This window comes from Triturus cristatus, chromosome 10 (assembly GCF_964204655.1).
Source record: "Triturus cristatus chromosome 10, aTriCri1.1, whole genome shotgun sequence".
NCBI classification, from domain to species: domain Eukaryota; kingdom Metazoa; phylum Chordata; class Amphibia; order Caudata; family Salamandridae; genus Triturus; species Triturus cristatus.
The window spans coordinates 3,161,593-3,185,150 of NC_140593.1; the positions used below are offsets into that span (position 1 = coordinate 3,161,593).

Genomic DNA, 23,558 nt, shown 5'->3' on the forward strand with positions numbered 1-23,558 from the left:
ATAGTGAGGGTGTATCAGTTGAAGAAGTCTGTGGGTGCGGGTTGAGGTTCAAAGTTTCTGTATATGGTTGCGATCATGTCATGGAAGAAGGGTTGGAGAACTCCTTAACAATTTTGAATAGTTCTTTGCTGCCGTTGGCGCTGGTTTCAATACATGCAGCTAGTGCTGTCATCTTTGTTGCCCACAGCCGGTGGTGGTAGAGGTTGAGGGAGATCTTGAACGCTGTCCTGTCAAAGGTGTCCTTTCTACAGCAACCAGTGGGATGGGGCCCGTACATGCAACCCCCCTTTCCACCTCCACAGTTTGGGTACCAATGGCCACCATTTCAAACCCCTTTTTTAGGGAGGGGTCCTACAAGAGGGGGAAACAATCGGAGAGGCCCCAGGGTCCAATGGCGAGAAAACCAAGAAGAGAGAACATCACAAGACGCGAGACCCAGCACGAGCAAGAACCAAACAGGAATTTTAAACCTAAGCACAAAGGTACTTTCCCCAGTACAACAAACGGTTTTGAACAAGGGATTAGTCTTCGTGCTGACGACAAAAACCAATCTATTTATTTTAAGGATTGAACTGTCTGAATTTTTCCGAAAATTGAGGTTAACTGTTTTCTTTGCTGAAAAAGATGGTATAGCAGAGATAGAGGATGAGAAAAACACTGGGTTGAGAAGAAAATCGCGATTCACGCCCCCCAACCACACCATGCCACCCACCCTATTGGCCTTTGAAAAAGCAGTCACTCTAGAAGTAGATAAATTAAAAACTAATGAAAATAGAGTTTTTAATAATTTGACCTCAATGGAACGCAGCGCCATTAAAAGTATTGATGCTATGAGTGACATTATAATAAAACCAGCGGACAAGGGAGGGGCTACAGTGGTCATGCCAGTGGAAATGTATCATGGAGAGTGTAAAAAACTACTAAATGACCCACGTAATTACAAGCGCTTGCAGAGAGATCCAACTGAAATGTTGAAAAAAGACATAATGTCATTAGTGAATGGAGCGGTTGAAGAGGGATGGATAACATCAGCAGAAGCAACCTTTTTGGTAGAAATGAAACCTAAAGTGCCTTACTTCTATATCCTTCCAAAGGTGCATAAAAACATCAATCCACCCCCTGGCCGCCCGATTGTATCTGGCATTGGGTCAATTTTGGAACCATTGTCTAAATTTGTTGACCATTTTCTAAGACCCATGGTTCAACAAATGCCATCATACTTGAAGGATACTCGCGATATTTTAATCAAACTTCAAACACTAGCTTTCAATGAGTCCACAGACCTTCTCATTACTTTGGATGTAGAGGCGCTGTATACCAGCATTCCGCAAGAAGCCTCTTTAGAAGTAATTGAAACGTTACTGAAGAAGGAAGAATGGGCATCCATCACTCCTATACAGTTTATCATTGACTGTGCAAGACTAGCTCTAACAAGAAATTATTTTGAGTACGAAGGAGAATACTACCTACAGACCCATGGCACTTCCATGGGCATGACAAGTGCGCCCAGTATAGCCTGTCTATATGTCCATGATTTTGAAACATATTTCATTTACACCAACAACAATCCTTTTTACAACAAGGTGTCGGTGTGGAAACGTTTCATAGATGATATTTTTCTTATATGGAACGGTAATGAAATAGAAGCAATGGACTTTTTGAATTGGCTAAACTCAAGAGATCAATACTTGAATTTTACAATGACTGTAAAAAAAGACTGGATCACCTTTTTAGACCTAAAAATCTGGCCCAATGAAGGTCAATTAAAAACTGAAGTCTTCTATAAGCCCACAGATGTGAACAATTTACTGAGATATGACAGTTTTCATCCTAAAACCTTGAAAGATAATTTACCAGTAGGACAATTTCTAAGACTTCGTAGAAATTGTACAGAAAAAGAAACATTCCGGGTCCATGCAAAAAAACTGTCAGATAAGCTATACGCCAAGTCTTATCCACCCAGGCTGGTCAAACAAGCATATAAAAGGGCATATAATAACCCCAGAGAAGCTTTATTGGAGACGTACCAAAAACCTGAGAACACAAGAACGGTATGTGTAACCACGTATGGTACAGAGTCGAATAAAATGAAGGGGATTATTTTAAGACACTGGAAGACTTTGAATTCAGGAACCATCAAAATGGAAAAACCCTTGTTTGCGTTCAAACGAGGTAAATCCCTAAGAGATTCAATAGTACATACTCGCCCTAAGAAGAAAAAAACTGGTATTATGGAAAATACAAACACACATTGGAATCTACCCACTGTAGTGGGACATTTCCCCTGTGGCAGCTGTAACATATGTTGCCTTACTAAAGCGAGTAAAACCATAGACTTGGGTTTAAAGACACGATGGGAACAAAGAACCTTCACAAACTGTAATAGCCAAAATGTGGTTTACATTATGATCTGTAAATGCCAACAGACATATATAGGCATGACCACACGGAAAGCTAAGACGAGAATCAATGAACATCGAAGTACGTTTCGATGTGGGAAAACAGTAACAAAGATGATGCGTCACTTTCAAGTAACAGGACACACTGAAAATGACTTTACATGGTCTATCATTGAGAAATTACCCAGTAACTACAGTGAAAAACAACTTTTAAAACTAGAACCGCAGTGGATCTATCGGACTTCTAGTGTCACGCAGGGGTTAAATGAAGACATCCCATGGTCAATGCTAACATGAGGGCCCCCCCCCAAAAAAATGACACCAGTACAGTTTGCTTCATTAAAGTACAATAAGTAACATATGGGAATTTACAAAAAGAGCTCTGTTAAACATATTATGAAGAGACCTTGCTGATTATTACTGATGGAGTATTCATAACATATGGGTATAAACAGAAATAAGTATTCCAGGTACACAGGATTACATAACATCAGAGTGTGGGGTTAAAAGAACTGTTGCCACTCGAAAATCGAAAAGCGATCCTCACAATGAAATTGGTCACAATAGTGTGTGGGGTGGATATTTAAGATACAACCAATCCCCAGTTTAACATCCAGTGACGTGTTTTCATTATAGATACAGATAGGAACGCCACGTACGATAGAAATATGAAGTTCCTTCAAGAATGCATATAATTGACACGAAGCAAACATAAATATGGGTAATTAATTAAAAAATTTGCAGACGCGGTTACATCGCGCGTCAATAAACGAGCAAACCACATTCCCAAGTGCTAGATTTCAATGATAATAGGGTCGTTGAAAGGAGTTTGGGGGTCCCCCGCTCTCTTGTTTCACAATATTTTGGAATAATTTATTGTGATAAGTGACGGGTGATGAATACACTACAATCCCCAGAAGCCTGAGTAACTTGCGCGCATGACAATGAGCGTTTACTGATGTTGCGGTCACGCAACCAATCAGGAAGCGGGCGCCGGTGAATGACGAACGACACGGAAGTAACAAGGCATTTAACCGCCACACGAATGCCAGATCAGTAAGACGGCGGGCGGTGATTTCCATAGGTGAATACATGGTGTTGATTCTTTGACGAAGTATGCCGGGCAGGGGCAACATGTATGAGGTGGGGAGTGAGCGAGAATCCGAGAAAAGGTTTGAACATGGTGTGTGTGTTACCATGACAATACACAAGAATACGCACAACAATGTTGGAGCAAAAAACTGCAGCCTCACATCTGTTGCAATATAAAAGGGGTCTTGAGAACACCGACAATATCTGCGGCGAATCTTAGAGCAGGATTGATGAGCGAGTGGTGTGTGATTTTAATATATAAATGTCCTAGAACCACAGTCACTGTTATTATGAGGTTCGATTGTGTAAAATGGCATGAGACAACAAAACTATACCTCCGCACAAACGAAGCAAACAAAATAAATACAAGTAAGAGAGTAGGTTATAGGGGGTGAAGTGGTTAGTATATCACATGAAGGGAATAATAGGATGTGAAGTGCCAATGACCATCTAAAATCAACACATTTGGTGAGTGGAGATTTGATAGCACCAACATTTATAGTGTTGTCTTTCGCTCCACAGTGTGTGACTACAAGACGACACCCTAAGTCACGAGACCCGCATGGTGCAAAAATTGCACCTACCAGTAGGTGCGATGAGTGTATCTCAGAGATCTTGCCTGTGTTAAATTTTTAAACACTAAAGTATGAAGGGTTGAGAGTGAGGTGGAATCTAATATGTATGTGCCCACAATCGCACACGTATGCAACTGAAAAAAACCCTATTCAAGAGGGATGGATGTATGTGCGCGAGAATTAATCATCACTAGCATAAAATGGATTTAAATTTGTCTATGTTTGGTTGTGATACTTGGAAGCAATATAGAGAGATTAAGTAAAAGTTCAGCAATACGGGTAAAAATACAGAAACACACCAGGGTGAGGTTTAATAATTTAGCACAATTAACCTTGGAGAGATCAGTACTAACTAGAATACACGTAATGTGTATGATTGTCACAAACTAGGTGAAATCCCCCGTAAAAAACACGTATATATCATCTGTCCTTTCTTTCAGAAAATCTACTGGAAGCAGAATGGATTGGTGAGTGCAATAGGCCTCAGTCCAACTAAAGTTTAGATGCAGCACTATAGTCAGGGATACCATTGAACAGATAGTATAGCCCTGAAGAAGGTCCCAGATCCGTTTAGGACTCGCAGTGTGGGCCGAAACATGTTGGCAATTATAGTGGGTATATTTGAATCAAACAAATTCAAAATAACCCGATTAAATGCAATTTTATCTGATATCCCAGGAACCCCACGAATAAAGTTAAAGATTGGGGAGACCTGTAGGTATTTTTAAACTTCTTCCGAACTGGTTCCCTGCATAACCAGAAAACATTTATATAAGAACTCCCATAACATCTTTTGGTTAAGTCCGCCCAGGTAGTACCATCTTACCTGGGTGTGGAAAGACGCCTATGATGAAGCATGTCACTATCTAGTGAGTGAGGCGTCTTCTCCAATATCTTTGGATACTCCTAGCATGCGCATTGGTTATAAAGCAGGACAACACCTGTTAAATAGGACATATGGGGAATAAATCCTGGAATTGTTCCTAACAATCGATTTGACAACCGGTGGAAGTCGAGGATAACAGTTGCTTTTATATTTACTGATTCTTTAGCATAATCCAGGTCAATGCACATTTTATTAACTTGCCAGGAGAGGTTCCGGCTTTCTATTTATGCCCCCAGGAATAGTGCTGTGCATTGGTATCTTAGGTGTTTAACAATAAGACGCTGAAGGTGCTTAGGTCTTTTTAGGTCTCGCCTAGACAGCGCTTGCGCCATCTCTTCGAGACATGCTGTATTCAGGTTTGGACTTGCAGCTCCACCAATTTTCCACCCATCTTTTTAATTGTTTCCTGTTACTTTCCTTTCCAAATGGTTGCCTTTGATTTGTGAATAGGTTTAGAAGTCCCTCCTTAGTACCGGCCTTTCTCTTTTTGTAACCTCCCATGAAGACTGGCCCTTTACCGTGTGTTGTTACTTGGTATGTCTTATTTACAGTCTGTGAGCACTGTTTTCTTAAAGGACTTTCTCTTATTGGAGGCACGACATGCTTTCCTGCAACTGGGTTGCTTTTTAACTCTCTGCCGACTTTCACAGTATGCGTGGCAATATCACCCAGGCATGAATAGGGCGCCGCCTTTATTTTGTTTTGCACGCCACGTTGTGCTCCTTCAAGCTCTTTTTATCCCCCCTCCCGCTTTGCATTAAGAGCCCCCCCCACTAGGTATTTCTTTTGCATGTGGTGTGCTCCAGGCCTGTGATGGCACACGTGTGATGTGATTGTTATGTGCCCACGTGATAACCTTGTTGACTAACGCTCCAGCGCCAATGTAGAGGTCTGTGTGTAACCTGTAGGGGCACGGGTTCTAAACCTGGCAGAGCAGAGTCAGTCACAGCATAAACGGTACACGGGAGGTAAATATGGACACGCCTGTGATACAAACATCATAGGTTGCAAGGCTGCGGCATTGGTCGGTCTACCAAAATGCACTCTTGGGTTTGTTGTGGTTGTTTCCCACATGATGGGACTTCTCTCTTTGATTTCTTGTGTAGCATACCTCAGTGAGTAGCGAGACTGGTGCAGACACTACTGACACTACTTGCTTTATTCGGTTTGCTGTGCTTTGCTGTTAGGCTTAGCTACAGACATTTCTCACATTTACACTTGCTCATACTTAGACACGTGCATGCTTTAAGTCTACATGTAGGTTGAGGCACTGTGTTTTGGGAGCGCGCTCTTCATTAAGTGTGTACTTTGTCCTTTATCAGCAAAAGCTACCTTGATCTCATATATGGTGAATAATAGGGCGCCTTGGGATTGCTAGAACAGATCCTTCCTCTTGCTGCAGACAGAGACCACCAGGCCACTGTCGACCACTTCGCTGCTATAGGCGTTGCCGTAGAGGCTACTTCGCTCCAAGCGCTCTGTCATTTTTTGAGGACACCGGTCTATACGTGATATGCTAACAAAGGAATTCAGTGGACAAGTGCACGGCCAAAGCACCATTCACATTCAAACATGGTGTAGCCAACTTAGCCATTCATTCTTTTGAGGTCGATAAAGTGGGTTCCAGAGACGAGTGAAAATAACAACTGTTAATGATGAGCCCTGCAACAAGACCCTGTTTAGGGATTTCGCTCTGACAGGCCTTGCGATAATTAACGGTGTTCTGGTCGCCAGTGCCTGTTCTATTATTTCTTGCATTTCAACTTCAGCCTTTCATTTTTAACAAGACATTTTCTAAACCAAATATTGTTAGTGTGCCCCGTGATGTTAGAACATGTCCGTTCAAAAGAGACACAATGTGCTTATCTGTCATTTGGTTTGCACCGTTTGTGATTTCCTGATGTCACTTGGATTGTTCTTAAAAGTAATTTACTGTGACTTTGGTAGTGAATTTCTTTTCTGTATAAATCCTTTAAGGAATACAGTATTCCCCTTTCTGACTCAATTGTTGGCCTTTCTTTGATTTGGATGTTGTGCTACAGGACTACAGAGTCAATACAATAACAGAGTAAAGAGTTGAAAAAACAACAAGCATTTGCAATGCAATAGGTCTCACATTTGCGAGAGTTTGAGCAATTTGCATTGTAAATGACAATGCCTTTTTTTATGTGTTTTGAAAACCTGCAAGCGGTGCATAAACACATACTTTGTACTTATAGTCCTTGCTTACAAGAAACAAGGCTAGCAGTAAAAGAAGCGCAGTTATTGCCAGCCTTGCTTCCCTTAAGCAACTGCTATAAGTACAAAGTGCGTGTTTACGCACTGCTTGTGGGTTTTCAAAACACATAAATAAAAGGCATTATCATTTACAATGCCAATAGATCAAACTCTTGCAAATGTGGGACCTATTGCATTGCAAATGCTTGTTTTGGATCTGCAGTCAGCCCGTTTGCTCTTTTTACTTCGAAGTCTCTATCAGCATTGAGGTCGAGTATACTCATTTTCCACTCTTGCACAAGCTGTTCACGAGTATCTGCATCATTTTCACTCTCTTTGGGGATGCCAAACACTCCAAGGTTTTGCCTTCTATTGCTGTTTTCTAATTCAACCAGACTTTCACTTTCTAGAACTGTTCCCTGTCCTCTGGGTGCCTGTATCCTCTAGGCTGCTCATGTGATGCATTCTCACCGCCGCCCTTAGACTCAGCACTTAGTTCAAAACTGCAATTTCCTTGTGTATCTTGTTGGTGTTTGCTTTAGCAATCTGTGTCAATTATTTCCTACTTGCAAATTCTCTCATTTTCCTATTGAGAGTAGAGGTTAGATTTGTTTGTCCTCCAGTGCCCCCCGCCCCCTGGTTGCATTCAGGGTACCCTTTTTTATTGAATTAGTAATTTAATGAATTGTATGACATTTAGTGCGATGTTGTGCGGCACACAGATCTAGCTGAGCGCACTGTGAAGCACTAGGGTACATGTGTGATGTCCCGATCACTATAATTGGAGACTGATGGAAAGAAGTCTGGGTACCAGGTACATCGTATGAGCATGGATGTTGGTGTTAGCAGAGATTGATGGAATCTTCATACTATCCTTGGGGAGGAGGATGGATGTTAGTTCAAGCAAAAATGTATGGTGTGGTGGTACGAGCCACGAGGAGGACGTATGTTGGTGTAAGGAGAGATTGAGGGATGATGAGAAGTGGTACAAGCCACGGGGAGGAGGGTGAATGTCAGTTTGAGCAGAGTTTAAGGGTGGTGGTACAAGCCACGGGGAGGAAGGTGGATGTCAATTTGAGCAGAGTTTAAGGGTGGTGGTACAAGTCACGGGGAGGAGGGTGGATGTCAATTTAAGCAGAGTTTAAGGGTGGTGGTACAAGTCACAGGGAGGAGTGTGGATGCCAGTTTGAGCAGAGTTTAAGGGTGGTGGTACAAGCCATGCGGAGGAGGGTGGATGTCGGTGTAAGAGAGATTGAGGGGTGTGGAATGATTGTACAAGCCACTGGGAGACAACTGGACATAGAATTTCACATGAATTATTTTCTCATTCATATTTTTGTGTCTGTAGTTTGGCCTCGAACCAGTTGGGGGATAAAGGCGTGAAACTGCTGAGTGAGGTTCTTAAGCGACATGGCTCCAATCTTCAGGTTCTGTGGTAAGAATATTCAATTTTACTTTCACATTCCATCATTTATGGACCTTCCATGACATGTCACCCTGTCCAGCTTCAGTAACACTTTCCAAGCTCCTTCGTACCTCCACCTAAACTTACCTTTAACCTGGGTCCCCTTGGTATATCAAATTCTCAGGTTATTGTAAAATGTTATGCTCCCAAGCTTTTATACAGATAATTCTGACTTCCTTAATTGCACAATTCAGTGTCAGGTATAGTATAGGTGAAAGGTCGCTTTAGCCCATGTCTGGATGTGAGTTTCAGCGAATAGGACACTGTTGTGTCCCAGGATGCATCACCTAAGAGCAGCTCACTCCCACACATATAGTTCACCCTCAATGATTGCACATGCAAAATGCATGCACCAGGGCACCTTGGGTGAATACCAGTCTCTTCGACAAAAACTTCATCTGAAGGGACTGAGTATACATTATTCATGTACTAGGGCAAATTATGTGAATAACAGTCCCATCTGCGCGTGCTGTCCATCTTCTGGGTCTCGGCACACAATATTCATGCACCAGGGCACATTATGTGAAGGTGAGTTATTCATCACATGCTGCTCACCCTTGGGACTGACGCACAATATTGTAACACCAGCACACATTACGTGAGTACCAGCCTCACATGCCATATCCATTGCATAGCAATTTGTTTATTAGCATTGCCTGTACCCCGTGGTTGTTGTGTGAATCCATACTATTTGGGAAGGTCCTGAGGAAGGTGGTTTACCATCTGTTATACCCCACCGAAACGCGCGTCAACCTTATTTGAACAGACCTTGTTGAACTTTTTAATCCAACAAGGTTGTGGAGACTTTGAAGTTCTATGTCTCCCTAGTTCTATGTCTCCCTCTTTAATTGGGTTATGTATGAGTTTGTCAGGTTTTATTGCGTGAGTTTGATAATTTTGAATTGTTTGCATATTTGTTTTCATTCAGGGATCCGGGGCATAGTGTTGCATTTAAATCGTGTAAGCTTTAAATGCATTGGTTTGTGTACAATGATGTATAAAAAGAAAACCTTATTAAAAACAAACATGTACCTTTATTATATAAAAGAAAGAGACAATTGTATGAATTTTTATACAATGACTTTGAAAATTAAACTAAGAAAAATAAATAACTATGTTTAAATCTAATTATTAACTTGCATTGATGATGTTTATGTTTATATAAATGATCAACCCATACTAGATTTAGTCTACAAGATAAAAGAAATAAAGGTCGTGAGGGAGTTCTCATTGTTTATTATACCTTTGTCGTTTCCCCTCTTCTCCCTGACCTCTAATTTCTCTTAGAGGGGGGTCCCCTTTTTAGGTCTCGCTGAGTCAGCGCGCATGCGCTGCTCGGAGAGACTTTAGTAGGTGAGTTTTCAAAGTGCTACCCACATGGTTTTGCTGGCTACAAGCTTGAGTGCTAATGGCGTGCACATGCACAGCTGCTCCCCTCATTCCCCCCTCCCTTCTCGCCCAGCCCTTTGATGCTCTGCTCGCATCTCCCTCCTCCCTTTTCGTCAGTTTCATTGTGGCTCCTCTCATTCACCACTCCCTTTTCGCCCAGCCCTTTGATGCACTGCTCGCATCTCCCTCCTCCCTTTTCGTCAGTTTCATTGTGGCTCCTCTCATTCACCACTCCCTTTTCGCCCAGCCCTTTGATGCACTGCTCGCATCTCCCTCCTCCCTTTTCGTCACTTTCATTCTGGCTCCTTTTTGTCAGTTTCATTCTGGCTCTTCAGATTCCCCTCTGCTCCTCGCATTCCCCTCCTCCCTTCTTGCCCAGCCCTTTGATGCTCTGCTCACATCTCCCTCCTCCCTTTTCATCACTTTCATTCTGGCTCCTTTTCGTCAGTTTCATTCTGGCTCCTCTGCTCCTCGCATTCCCCTCTGCGCCTTGCATTCCCCTCCTCCCTTCTCGGCAAGCCCTTCGATGCTTATAACATTGTGTTTCATTTAGGGCATTAAACATAAAGGAGCACTGGCAAAGCTGATAAAATGGATTTCATTTTGAGTAGTGACTAAAACTTTAACCACACACACACAACCACACATACACACAACCACACACACACACACACACACACACACAACCACAACAACCCACAACCACAACGACACACACAACCACACACACAACCACAACCACTCAGACCCACACACACACACAACCACACACACAACCACACACAACCACACACAACCACAACCACACACACCACACACACACAACCACAATCACACACAACCACACACACAACCAAACACACACACAATAACACACAACCACACGCAAACAACCACAACTACACACAACCACACACACACAACCACAATCACACACAACCACAATCACACACAACCACACACAACAACCAGAACCACACACACACAACCACACCCCCACCCCCACACACAACACCCCCACACACACACACCCACACACAACCACACACACACACCCATACACACAACCACAAACACACAACCACAATCACACACACAACCACACACACAATAATACACAATCACACACACAACCACACACACAATAACACACAATCACACACACAACCACAACTATACACAACCACACACACACAACCACAATCACACACAACCACATACAACCACAACCAGAACCACACACACAACCACACCCCCACACACAACCACACACACACACACAACCACACACACACACAACCACACACACACACAACCACACACACACACACACACACACACAACCACACACACACAACCACACACACAACCACACACAAACAACCACACACACAATCTCACACACACAACCAAAAGCACACACGCCCACACACACAATCACAGACACACACAACCACACACACACTTACATCCACACACACACCCACACAACCACAACCACACACACAACCACACACATACCACACACACACACAACCACACACACACAACCACACACACAATAACACACAACCACAACTACACACAACCACACAACCACACACACACACACAACCACAACCACCAACACACACAACCACACACAACCACACTCTCACACACACAACACCCCCCACACACACACACACACACACCCCACACACAACCACACACACAAACACACACAACCACACACATACAACCACACACACAGAGAACCACACACACAATAACACACAACTACACACAACCACAACCACACAATCTCACACAACCACACACACACACAATCACAACCACACACCCACACACACAACCACACACACAACAACACACACAGAACCACACCCCCCACACACACAACCAACCACACACACAACCACACCCACAACCACACCCACAACCACACCCACAACCACACACACACCCACAACCACACCCACACACAACCACACACAACCACACACAACCACACACACAAAACCACACACACAACCACAACCACACACACAACCACATACACAACCACACACAACCACACACAACCACACAGACACACAGCCACACACACACGCAACCACACACACAACACACAACCACACACACAACCACACAGCCACACACACACACAATAATACACAACTACACACACAACCACAACTACACACAACCACAACCACCCCACACACCCCCACACCCCCAACCATACACACACAACCACACACACACAACCACACACACACATCCACACACACACACCCACACACACACAACCACACACATCCACAACAACACACACAAACAACCACAACACACACAAACAACCACACACAACCACACACAAACAACCACACACAACCACACACACAACCACACACAATCACACACACACAACCACACACACACCCACAACCACACACCCACACACTCACACGCACCCACAACCACCCACACACCCACAGTCACACACACACGGAACCATATACACAACCACACATACACAACCACACACACAACACCACACACACACAACCACATACACACAACCACATACACACAACCACACAGGCACACAATCACACACACAACCACACACACACAACCACAATCACACACAACCACAACCACACACAACCAAAACCACACACACACACAACCACACCCCCCACACACACCCCACACACCCACTAACACACAGCCCCCCCACACACACAACCACACACCCACACACACACAACCACACCCTCCCACCCCCCCACACACACAACCACAAACGCACAACCACAACCACACACACAATAACACACATCCACACATACAACCACAACTACACACAACCACAATCACACACAACCACAACCAGAACCACACACACACACACAACCACACACACACAACCACACACACACAAGCACACACACAACCATAAGCACACACGCCCATAAACACAATCACACACACACAAGCACACACACCCACAAACACAATCACAAACACAACCACACACACAACCACACACACACACACACACACACCCACACACACCCACAACCACACACACACACACCCACACAGCCACACACACAACTACAACCACACACAATCACACACACACACACAATAACACACACACACACACACAACCACACACCCACAACCACACACAACCACAACCACACACACACAACAGTTGCATAACTAAATACTTATAAAGTCCCAAAAGCGAGACCTATTGGCTATGCCAATGCTTGTTTGTATTACCAGCCGCATCTGCATACACAGTTCACCTGCAGAGGCTGAATCCATTGGATCATTACACCAGGGCACATCATGTGAGTACCAGGGGTGTGAGGAATTATAACTAGGAGTGTGCGACATTACCCCTGTGAGACATTTACCAACCGCACATGGATGGTCAAAATGTGCCACACCAACATCACTGGAGAAAGTTTGTCTTTTAAATTAACAAAACAAGCCACTTCCAGGCGTGACTCAGTGTTCAGAGTTCTGGGTTTCCCATGAAGTCCCATTTAGGGCCCATCTGAAACTTTAAGCCCAGTCAGGACTCCAGGAGTTCAGATAAATTTGTTCAAATGTCCCCCTCTCCTGGCCGATGTGCACAGATTACAAGAATGGCTAGTGGACTTCCTCTGTATCAGTAGGGCAATCTGTTTGCTTTTCCAAAGTTTCTAGAAGGCCCATATAAGCAATCAAATAGCCAGTCCCTTCTCTCTGTGGAAAGCTCTGCCAGGGCACCAGGCCAAAGTCTTGGTGGGGTCCCTGGAGCCTGGGGTGCATACACTGGCCGGTCTTGTCACAGAGAGGCCAGGATGGATTTCCAGAGCTCTTAGTAAGGTGCCCCTGCTTTGCTGAGGTGAAAAGCTGTGAACGGGCCCGGCCATTTGGCCCAGGTAAAGGCCATAGGGCCTTGGGGTCCAAGTACCAGAATGCTGTGTGTCAAAGATCCCGGGATGGGCTTCCGCAAGCTCTGGGAGGGCTCCGCTGCCTCACCAGGGTAAAAAGCCCTGATCAAACAATCAGGGGCTTGTAAAGTGTGGCTACTCACCTGAGAGGGTCTCAAGGTGCTGGGGGTGAGGGCTGCCGGTTGGACTGGGTGGAGGATCATTTGAAGAGCCAGGTCTTCAGGTCCTTCCCGAATTGTGTCAGCGACACTGATTGCCTGAGGTGCAGAGGCAGGGAGTTCCAGGTCTTGGCGGTGAGGTAGAACGATCTTCCTCTGGTTCTGGTCTTTTGGATCCTGAGGATGGAGGCGAGGATGAGTTGGGAGGATCGGAGTTGTCCGGTGGGTACGTGGAAAGTGAAGTGGTGGTTCAGGTACGCTATTGTTTTGTTTTATAGGGCTTTTTAGGCGTGAGTGAGGAGCTTGAAAATGACTCTCTTGTTGACTGGGAGCCAGTGGAGTTGTCGGAGGTGTTGCGTGATGTGGCTGTGGCAGGGAATGTCAAGGACCAGTCTGGCGGTTACATTTTGGATGTTCTGTGGTGTATTGAGCTGTTTCTGGGTGACGCCGGCCTAGAGTGTGTTGCCATAGTCGAGTCTTCTGGTGATGAAAGCATGGGTGACCGTCCGTCTGGATTCTGTGGGAATCCATATGAAAGTGTTTCGGAGCAGACGGAGTGGGTGGAAGCAGCCTGAGGAAATTGCATTGATTTGGCGGTCCATCATGAGCAAAGAGTCCAGTATGATGACAAGGATGCATGCGTGGTCCATCGGGGTGGGGGGAGCACCCAGAGCGGTTGGCCACCAGAAGTCATCCCAGGCTGACACGGTGGGCCCCAGGATGAGAACTTCAGTCTTGTCCGACTTGAGCTTGAGGCAGCCGTCTTTCATCCAGGTGGTGAGGGCTTTCATTCCACTGTGGAAGTTGGTTCTGGCAAATGAGGGTTCATTGGTGAGTGAGAGATTCAGCTGGGGGTTGTCGCTGTTGGAGACAATGTTGAGTCTGTGGCTTCTGCCAATGGCTACGAGGGGGCCCATGTAGAAGTTGAAGAGGGTGGGGCTCAGGGAGGAACCCTGGGGGACTCCACTGCTGATCTCCGTGGGTTCTGAGAGGAACAGTGGTAGTCTGACTTGCTGGGTCTCGCAGGTGAGGAAGGAGTAGATCCAGTCCAGAGCCTTGTCGCGGATGCCGGTGTGCTGGATTCTGGTGATTAGATTATGACCTCAAACCAGATATGCTGAACAATTTGTGCCATGCTTTTGTCTCAGTCCTTCGGTGCCCGCATGCTGGTGTCCCTCTGCTGCTTCTGGTGGGAGGGATGCGGCATGGGGCCCGTGGTGGACCTACCCGACTTGCCATGTGATTCATGGGTCTCTCCCGCCCTCCTTCCACTGCCGGTTTGGGAGAACCCCTCCGTGCTTGTCAGCGGGGCAGTCATATGGGCGAGTGGGTGCCAGCCGGTGCCGAGAAGCAAGTTGTTGACTTCTGGCAGGGACTCATTGGGCGGTGCATCCCGATTAATGTATACAGTGTGCATTGCCACTCTGGTCGGTGGCTACCTTATGCCTGGGCTCTCTGATCAGTGGTCAGCCTTTGCCATTTGGTCAGTGGTTGAAACTGGCTATCTAGTGGGTGTCTGGGGTGCCAGCTGGCTGGGATGACTAGCCAGCATGGCTATCCGCAATTTGTTGCTGCCTCTGAGTTTCAGTAGTCGATGGAATTGACTTCCTTGCTAGGCCCTAAGGTGTAAGGTAGGGGTGGTTTAAAGCACCTTGGTTTACCAGGGCTGAGTTCCAGAAGGTGGATTTCACCCCTAGGTATCCAGCGCCAAATGGCTGGATTGGCAGTTAGGGAGAGCGTGCCCTACCCAGGGTATGGCGACATCAAACTGGGGATTCGTCTGGAGCAAGAGGCAAGGTGAACCCTGTCCCCCAGGCACTGGCCAGACCGTCCTTTCCTTCCTGGTACAGAGTGACCGCAGACCAAGAAGGAATCTGTCACTCCTCTGTGACAACCAGATCCAAGAATCCAACAGTGAGAGGTGAGTGAAACCATCACTTCCGATAGGGATGCACGGTCCCCGCAGGCTGGGGTTCCAGCCAATGGTCAGAACCACCTAGCCTGCCCCGTGCAGGGTGCGAAGTCTGAGTGCCTCAGGGCTAAACAGTTCTATTAATCTCCATTGAGAGATGGGTGAAGCCATGGCTTTCGTCTGGGAGGCCTAGTCCCACAGGCCAGGGCTCCAAACACCTGCCGAGTAGGACAGGGGATGAATCTGGATCTTCTCCCGGTTGTCAACCCGGATATCAGATTATGGCCCCCCACACTGCGCTCCTGTTTGTACTGTTTCATTCCTAGTTCCATCTTGGAGGTGTGTTACTAAAGCGCACCCGCTGTCTTGGGTCTGTGTATACAGTAAGCAGCTCGCAATTTGTTCCCTTTAGGTGCACTGCAAAAAAACACTGAACACAGCTTCATACGTTTTAATCCATGTTTATGTCTCTAAACAGCGTATTTTGAAAAGTTATTTATCCTTTATTGCAGCGTTTCCCTAAGTGCGTTTGGGCTGCGAGCCGAGTTTTGGTGGGTTGAGATGCTCCCATCATCTCATGTGAAAAGCGGTCAACCCTCAGTGGGTCCGCACTGCCAACTCTACAACAGGTTTTCAACACACTTGAAGAGACGTCTTCTGGATCCCCCCATGACCCTTGCCCTCCAAAGGTAGCCAAACTAGTGCTTGAGATCATGGCCCCTCAGCTCACAGCTATCATTCGGCTCACGATCACGATTGGTCTGTGTCCTTCCATTTGGAAGAAAGCTTCCATGCTCCTGATAAAGCGGAAATATCACAGTAATTTCTCAATGCAAAGCATCAATACCTCTTGTTTTCCGCTTAAAGGGATGGACCTTTGCCACCGTGTTATCACCATAAGGCGGTTCGGAGGGGGATTGATCTCTCGCCAGGCCCTGCTCTTAGTCTGTATTTTAATCAAATGAATTCAGCACTTGCACTTTACTTTGAAAATTTTTAAATTGTTACCGATCATTGTGTTGGGGGAGCTGTGTTTAAAGCTCCGACTGGCGAAGTAGTGTGTTCGAGGCATATAAGCTGCAGATTACACACTGTGCATAGATCGCCATCTGGTGTTGGGCCTGGATGTTTGCAGTTGTTTTTCTCTTGGAAAGTCTTTGGAAGTCACGAGGTATGTGACTCCTCCTTTGGATTCTATTGCACATGGGCTTCGGCTCCATCCTCAGATTGTCTTTTATCGCCATCGGGCTCGGATGTGTTCTTCGTGCTCCAGTTCGGAACCGTTCCAGTTCTTCTGATCGGCGCGCAATCCTCCCCTCTTCGACGGTATTGTTTCGATCGCGATCTCCACACTCGACGCGACTCTCATCATTCCAAGTCTTCGATTCCGGTCATCGACGAAGGCCTTCGGGCCTACCTGTCCTCCTGTCCTGGCTGATGGAAAGGACGCCATTCAAAAAGTGTCCTCGATGTGGGTCGAAATTTCTCCACACCGATCTACATGAAGCGTGCAACCTCTGCCTCTCCCCAGAACACGAGGCAAGAGACTGTCCGGCTTGCAAATCCTTCTGTTCGAAGAAGACTATTTGGGACCGACGAGCGAAGAAGAACAATGACTCACTCGTCGACCTCGATCCCTGACGACATCTTCGGAGAAGGTGTCGATGTTCCGGAAGAGGAGCACACTGAAGAGGGCCTCGTCAGCGCCTCCGAAGCTGACGACTCCGATGTCGAGGACATCACTCCGGCACAGAGGGGCATGAGTACTAACATCGACCCCCACCCTCAACGACATCGAAAAAGGCTTCGGTCACGCCTTCGCCCTCGGGCCTAGTCATTCACCAAAGACACTGCTTCCCATACCTCGCTTTCAGGCCCGGTTAAGAAGCCTATCAAGCCCTCAGGTGGCTCGGGCTCGAGCCAGCCTGCCGTCGGTGCCGAGAAACACTCATTGGCACTGAAAAAGAAGACGGCCTCTTCCTCCTCCGCGCCGTACTCCACACCGAAGCACTCGGCGCCGAAGACTGGCACTAGCTCCTCGGTACCGACACCATCCCCGGAGCCGAGCAAAAAAAACAAAGGCCCTTGAATCCCACACCTCGAAGCCGAAAGTCATCTCGGAACCGAGGAAACAAACGGACCTTTCGAAGCCCCACGGCTCAAAACAACGTACCAATACCGAGTCCACGCCTAAGAAACCTACGGCTCCGACACCTTCGGCACCGAAGGATTGGCCCCTCACAGATGAACTATTTCGGCCCGATCCACTCCAAAAAACACTTTTGAAGGACCCTAAAACTGGACATTTGATGCTCAGCATCAAAAAGAGACCGCTGGACAAGCCTGCCCCAGCTCTGCCTCCAAAGAGAAGAGACTTTGCTACTTCCCCTCTGAGACTGCCTTCTCCCCCTCCACCACCCCCTCCTCCACCTCCTCCTTCGCCTCCCCCACCTCATCATTCTCCCACACCCTCTGCTGATGAGGATGATGACGATGTCTACGACGACACAGGGGACGGGCCGGATAACCAGCCCACAGGGGACCCCACTCCAATAGGCTCCCCAGACCCATGGTACGACTACAACATCCCAGACGTCCCAAACGTCCCGCAGGACGACCTTTACCCTTCAAGACCGTCCCCCCCCTGAAGACACAATGGGGTTTAACCAACTGCTCGATAGGACTGCACACTACCACGGAGTTGATCTCCATACAGACCCCGTGGAGGAGGACTTCCTCCTAGACACTTTTGATACCACCCACAGGGCCACTTCCATTCTGCCCATGCTTAAAGGGGTTATTAAGCATGCACCGGAGGTCTTTAAAGACCCGGTCAGGGCCAGGGTCATCAACCCTCGCATTGAGAAAAAGTATAAGGCAGCCCCTGCTGACCCCACCTACATCAAAGGCCCGCACCACTAGACTCCCTAGTAGTCTCCACTGCGAGGAAGCGTGCAAACTCCCAGGCATCAGGTGAGGCTCCACCACCCGATAAAGAGTCCAAACTCCTGGACGCCTCTGGCAAGCGAACAGTGTCCCAGGCTGCCAACATATGCCGCACCCAAGCGCTTTTAGCAAGATATGACGGGGCACATTATAATGAACTAGAAGCCATCATGCAACACCTCCCTGACAAATACAAAAATAGGGCCAACGAGCTAATCCAGGAGGGTAAAACCATCACCAACACCTCCATTCGTTGCACCCTCGATGTAGCTGACACCGCCTCTAGGGCAATTAACACCAGCGTCCTGCGTAGGCATGCCTGGCTACGAATTTCAGGTTTCAAACCCGAGGTGCAGAGTTCCATCCTCAACCACCCCTTTGATGAGAAACATCTGTTTGGCCCCATTGTCGACGTTGCCCTTGAAAAAAGGTAAAAGGACACCGACACGGCACAATCTATGGGAGACTTGCAGTCGCAAGCTCCCATGCGCTCCTTTCGCCACTTTTCCTTTAGAAGCAACACCAGAGGCTACTCCTCCGACAGCGCCTCCACTTCCTATAAGGCCCCTACCCAATCCACCTTCACTAGTGGTTACCAGAGAGGCGGCTACAGGGGTAACAACAATAAAGGAAGAGGCAAAACTAACACCTCCCGCTCTGCCTCCACCCCCGCCCAATGACTTCCCTCTACTCCCCCCAGACCATCCCACTCCGGTCAGGGGCAGACTCCGCAATTTCCTTCCTGTCTGGACTGCCATTACCTCAGACAGATGGGTGACACAGATAATTCGGTCAGGCTACTGCCTCGAACTAACATCTACCCCCCAAACATTCCACCCAAACAGCGCCCAATGTCACAGGAACATTTGTCACTTCTAAAGCAGGAGGTAATCTCCCTCCTACAAAAGGGGGCAATAGAACCAGTTCCTGCCCACCAACAAAACATGGGAGTTTACTCCCTATATTTTCTCAAACCAAAAAGGGACAGTACTCTAAGGCCAATCCTGGACCTCAGACCCCTAAACCACTACATACACTCAGACCATTTCCACATGGTCACACTCCAGCAGGTCCTTCCCCTACTCTCCCAGAACGACTTCCTTGTCACCCTAGACCTCAAGGATGCCTATTCCCGTTCACAACGCTCACAGGACATTTCTCAGATTTTTAGTGGACAGTCAACATTATCAATTCAAAGTACTCCCATTCGGAGTCACCACAGCACCAAGGGTGTTTACCAGTGGCAGCACACCTGCGAACACAACACATCCACGTCTTCCCATACCTAGACGACTGACTCATAAAGGCCAACTCATACAACCAGTGTGTACAACACACTCACGCCACTATCCAACTACTTCACCAACTGGGCTTCACAGTGAACCACGCAAAATCCCCTCTGCAACCGTCCCGCGTACAACAATACCTCGGTGCCAACATAGACGCCTATCCCAGTCCTGCCAGGATAGCAAGCATTCAGGCTCTTCGCACCAAATTTCAACCGCAACACTCTCTTCCAGCTCAAGTGTTCATGCAACTTATGGGAATGATGGCCTCTTGCATATTCATAGTACCTCACGCAAGACTCCAGATGCGTCCTCTCCAAGAGTGCCTAGCGCGCCAACGGAACCAGGCCCAGGGTCAATTGACAGATCTGGTGTTGGTAGACAGTCATGCTCATCGCTTTCTGCAGTGGTGGACCACCAAAAACCTTTCCAAAGGGCGACCGTTCCTGGAGCCTGTTCCTCAGATAGTACTGACAGCGGACGCATCGCTCTCCGGCTGGGGAGCTCACCTACTACATCACACCATGCAGGGCACGTGGACACCTCAACAAAAGTTACTCCACATCAACCATCTGGAGTTACTAGCCATATGCTTTCAAACACATGTCGCAGGCAAGGCTGTCCTAGTCCGTACGGACAACATGACAGCCATGTACTATATACAAAATCAGGGCGGCACACACTCTCCACAGCTCTCTCAGCTAGCACAGAGCATATGGAGATGGGCCATACCCCAGAACATCTTTCTCCTAGCCCAACATGTCCCAGGAATCCAAAACACCATAGCCGATCCGCTGAGCAGACAAACACAACAGATCCACGAGTGGGAACTCCATCCACAAGTTCTTCACCCGTACTTTGAAATGTGGGGGCATCCACAGATAGACCTCTTCGCCATCCACGAAAACGCCAAATGTCCAAGCTTCGCCGCCATGTATCCACACCCATTGGCCAAAGGCAATGCGATATGGATGAACTGGTCAGGCAGAGTTGCTTACGCCTTTCCGCCTCTCCCACTCATTCCATTAGTGGTGCGCAAACTACAACACTCCCTCACTCTCATCCTAGTAGCTCCAACTTGGGCCAGACAACCGTGGTACACCACACTGCTGGAACTATCTGTAGTACCGCACCAAAAGTTACACCTCTCTCCGCGCCTCTTAACCCAGAACCATGGAGAGATCAGACACCCGGACCCAGTGCAGCTCAACCTTGCGATCTGGCTCCTGGAGTCCTAGAATTCGGTTATCTTAATCTTCCCCCTGACTGCATGAACGTCATTAGAGAAGCTAGGCGACCCACCACTAGAGCTTGCTAGGCAGCCAAGTGGAAACGTTTTGTGATCTATTGTCACAACAATACCTTCAATCCCCTAGATGTGTCCATTCAACACATCATAGGCTATTTACTACACCTACAAAGATGCAACCTAGCCTACACGTCTATTAGACTGCACCTTGCTGCCATAGCAGCTTATCTACAAAACAGGCAACATCTATCACTCTTTAGAGTACCTGCCATAAAAGACTTCATGGAAGGCCTCAAGAGAATAATTCCCCCCAGAGTGCCACCCTCACCTGTGTGGAACTTAAACATCGTTCTCTCAAGACTAGTGGGGCCTCCTTTGAACCTCTACACAAATGTGAACTTCAATTCCTAACATGGAAAACTGCATTTCTTGTAGCCATTACTTCCATCAGAAGGGTCAGTGAGATACAAGCACTCACCATTCAAGAACCCTTTCTGCAAATGCACCATAACAAGGTTGTTCTCCGCACTAATCCAAAATTCCTCCCTAAAGTCATTTCTCCCTTTCACTTAAACCAATCTGTGGTACTGCCCGTATTCTTCTCACTGCCACAGACCATTGCAGTAAGTGCTCTCCACACACTAGATGTCAAACGAGCCTTACTCTACTACATCGAGAGAACACAACCCTTTCGTAAGACCAAACAACTGTTTGTCTCTTTCTCTCCACCACACAAAGGCAACCCCATCTCCAAATCTGGGATAGCTAGGTGGATTGTCAAATGCATGCAGATTTGCTACCAGAAAGCAAAACGTATGCTCACTGTTCCCCCTAAAGCCCACTCTACAGGTAAGATAGGGGCTTCCATGGCATTTTTAGGGAACATTCCCTTAGATGATATCTGCAGAGCAGCTACATGGTCTACACCGCACACTTTCACTAAACACTATTGTGTAGATGTGCAAACTAAGCAACAAGCTAGTGTGGGCCAGGCTGTACTCAAAACATTGTTCCAAACAACTGCAACGGATACTGGTGGTCGCCGCTAAGGATGGGTACTGCTATATAATCTATGCACAGTGTGAAATATGCAGCTCATATGCCTCGAACGAAATATGCTACTTACCAGTATGCATCTGTTCTTGGCATGTAGAACTGCAGATCTACACACGCCCACCCGCCTCCCCGGCTACCTTTATCTGTTCCAGTTTTATCTTATTTAGATACAGCACACATGGGCATCTTTCCTATTTCTTACAAAGCTCCATCAATTCCCTGCTGGCGAAAAACAATCTGAGGATGGAGCCGAAGCCCATGCGCAATACGATCCTAAGGAGGAGTCACCGACCTCGTGACTTCCAAAGACTTTCCAAGAGAAAAACAACTGCAAACATTCAGTCTATCCTCCTTCCCCCCGGTTGACAATCACCTTAACCATAACCTGGAGAATATTGGTTTGCCGAATCAGGGGCACTTTTTTAGAAGTCTTCTCTTCAATTAGCCAGGAATCCTTCCAGTCCATTTTAACACAGCTCAAGAGCGGATTGCCTTGTGATCCGGCTCCTCTCAATACTCTGAAGCTGGTAGCCTATACAGTCGCACCAACAGTCGCACCAACTATTATTGACCTGATTAATTCCTCGCTCTCCAAGGGTGTAGTCCCCCACCAATAGAAAAGGGCCATGGTAAAATCTCTCCTGAAGAAACATAATTTGGACTCGGACTGCTTGAGCAACTACCGCCCAATCTCGCTTCTTCCCGGGATTAGCAAGATTGCGGAAAAGTACATTAGCCTCACCCTCTCCACTTACCTGGAATCTAATAAACGTCTGCACCCCTCTAAGACTGGCTTTCGACCGCGCCATGGTCCCGAACCTGCGCTTCTTTCTGTAGTCGAGGAGTCCAGATTGATCCTTGATGGAGGAGGATCCTCTGCTGTGATCCTCCTAGACTGGAGCGCAGCATTCGATACGGTTAACAATCAAATCTTGGTTCAGCGACTTAGAGCTCTGGGGGTAACTG

At 47.0% G+C, this 23,558-nt stretch overlaps 1 protein-coding gene across 1 annotated transcript in view; it reads left to right on the forward strand.

Moving 5' to 3' along the window:
• LOC146788700 (NACHT, LRR and PYD domains-containing protein 3-like) overlaps positions 1-23,558 on the forward strand; it is a 447,514-nt gene that overhangs the window by 269,406 nt on the left and 154,550 nt on the right. Inside the window, exon 6 of the mRNA XM_085630084.1 lies at positions 8,518-8,604. Within this exon, the coding sequence (XP_085486210.1) occupies positions 8,518-8,604 (87 nt within the window). The remainder of the gene's footprint in view (positions 1-8,517; positions 8,605-23,558) is intronic.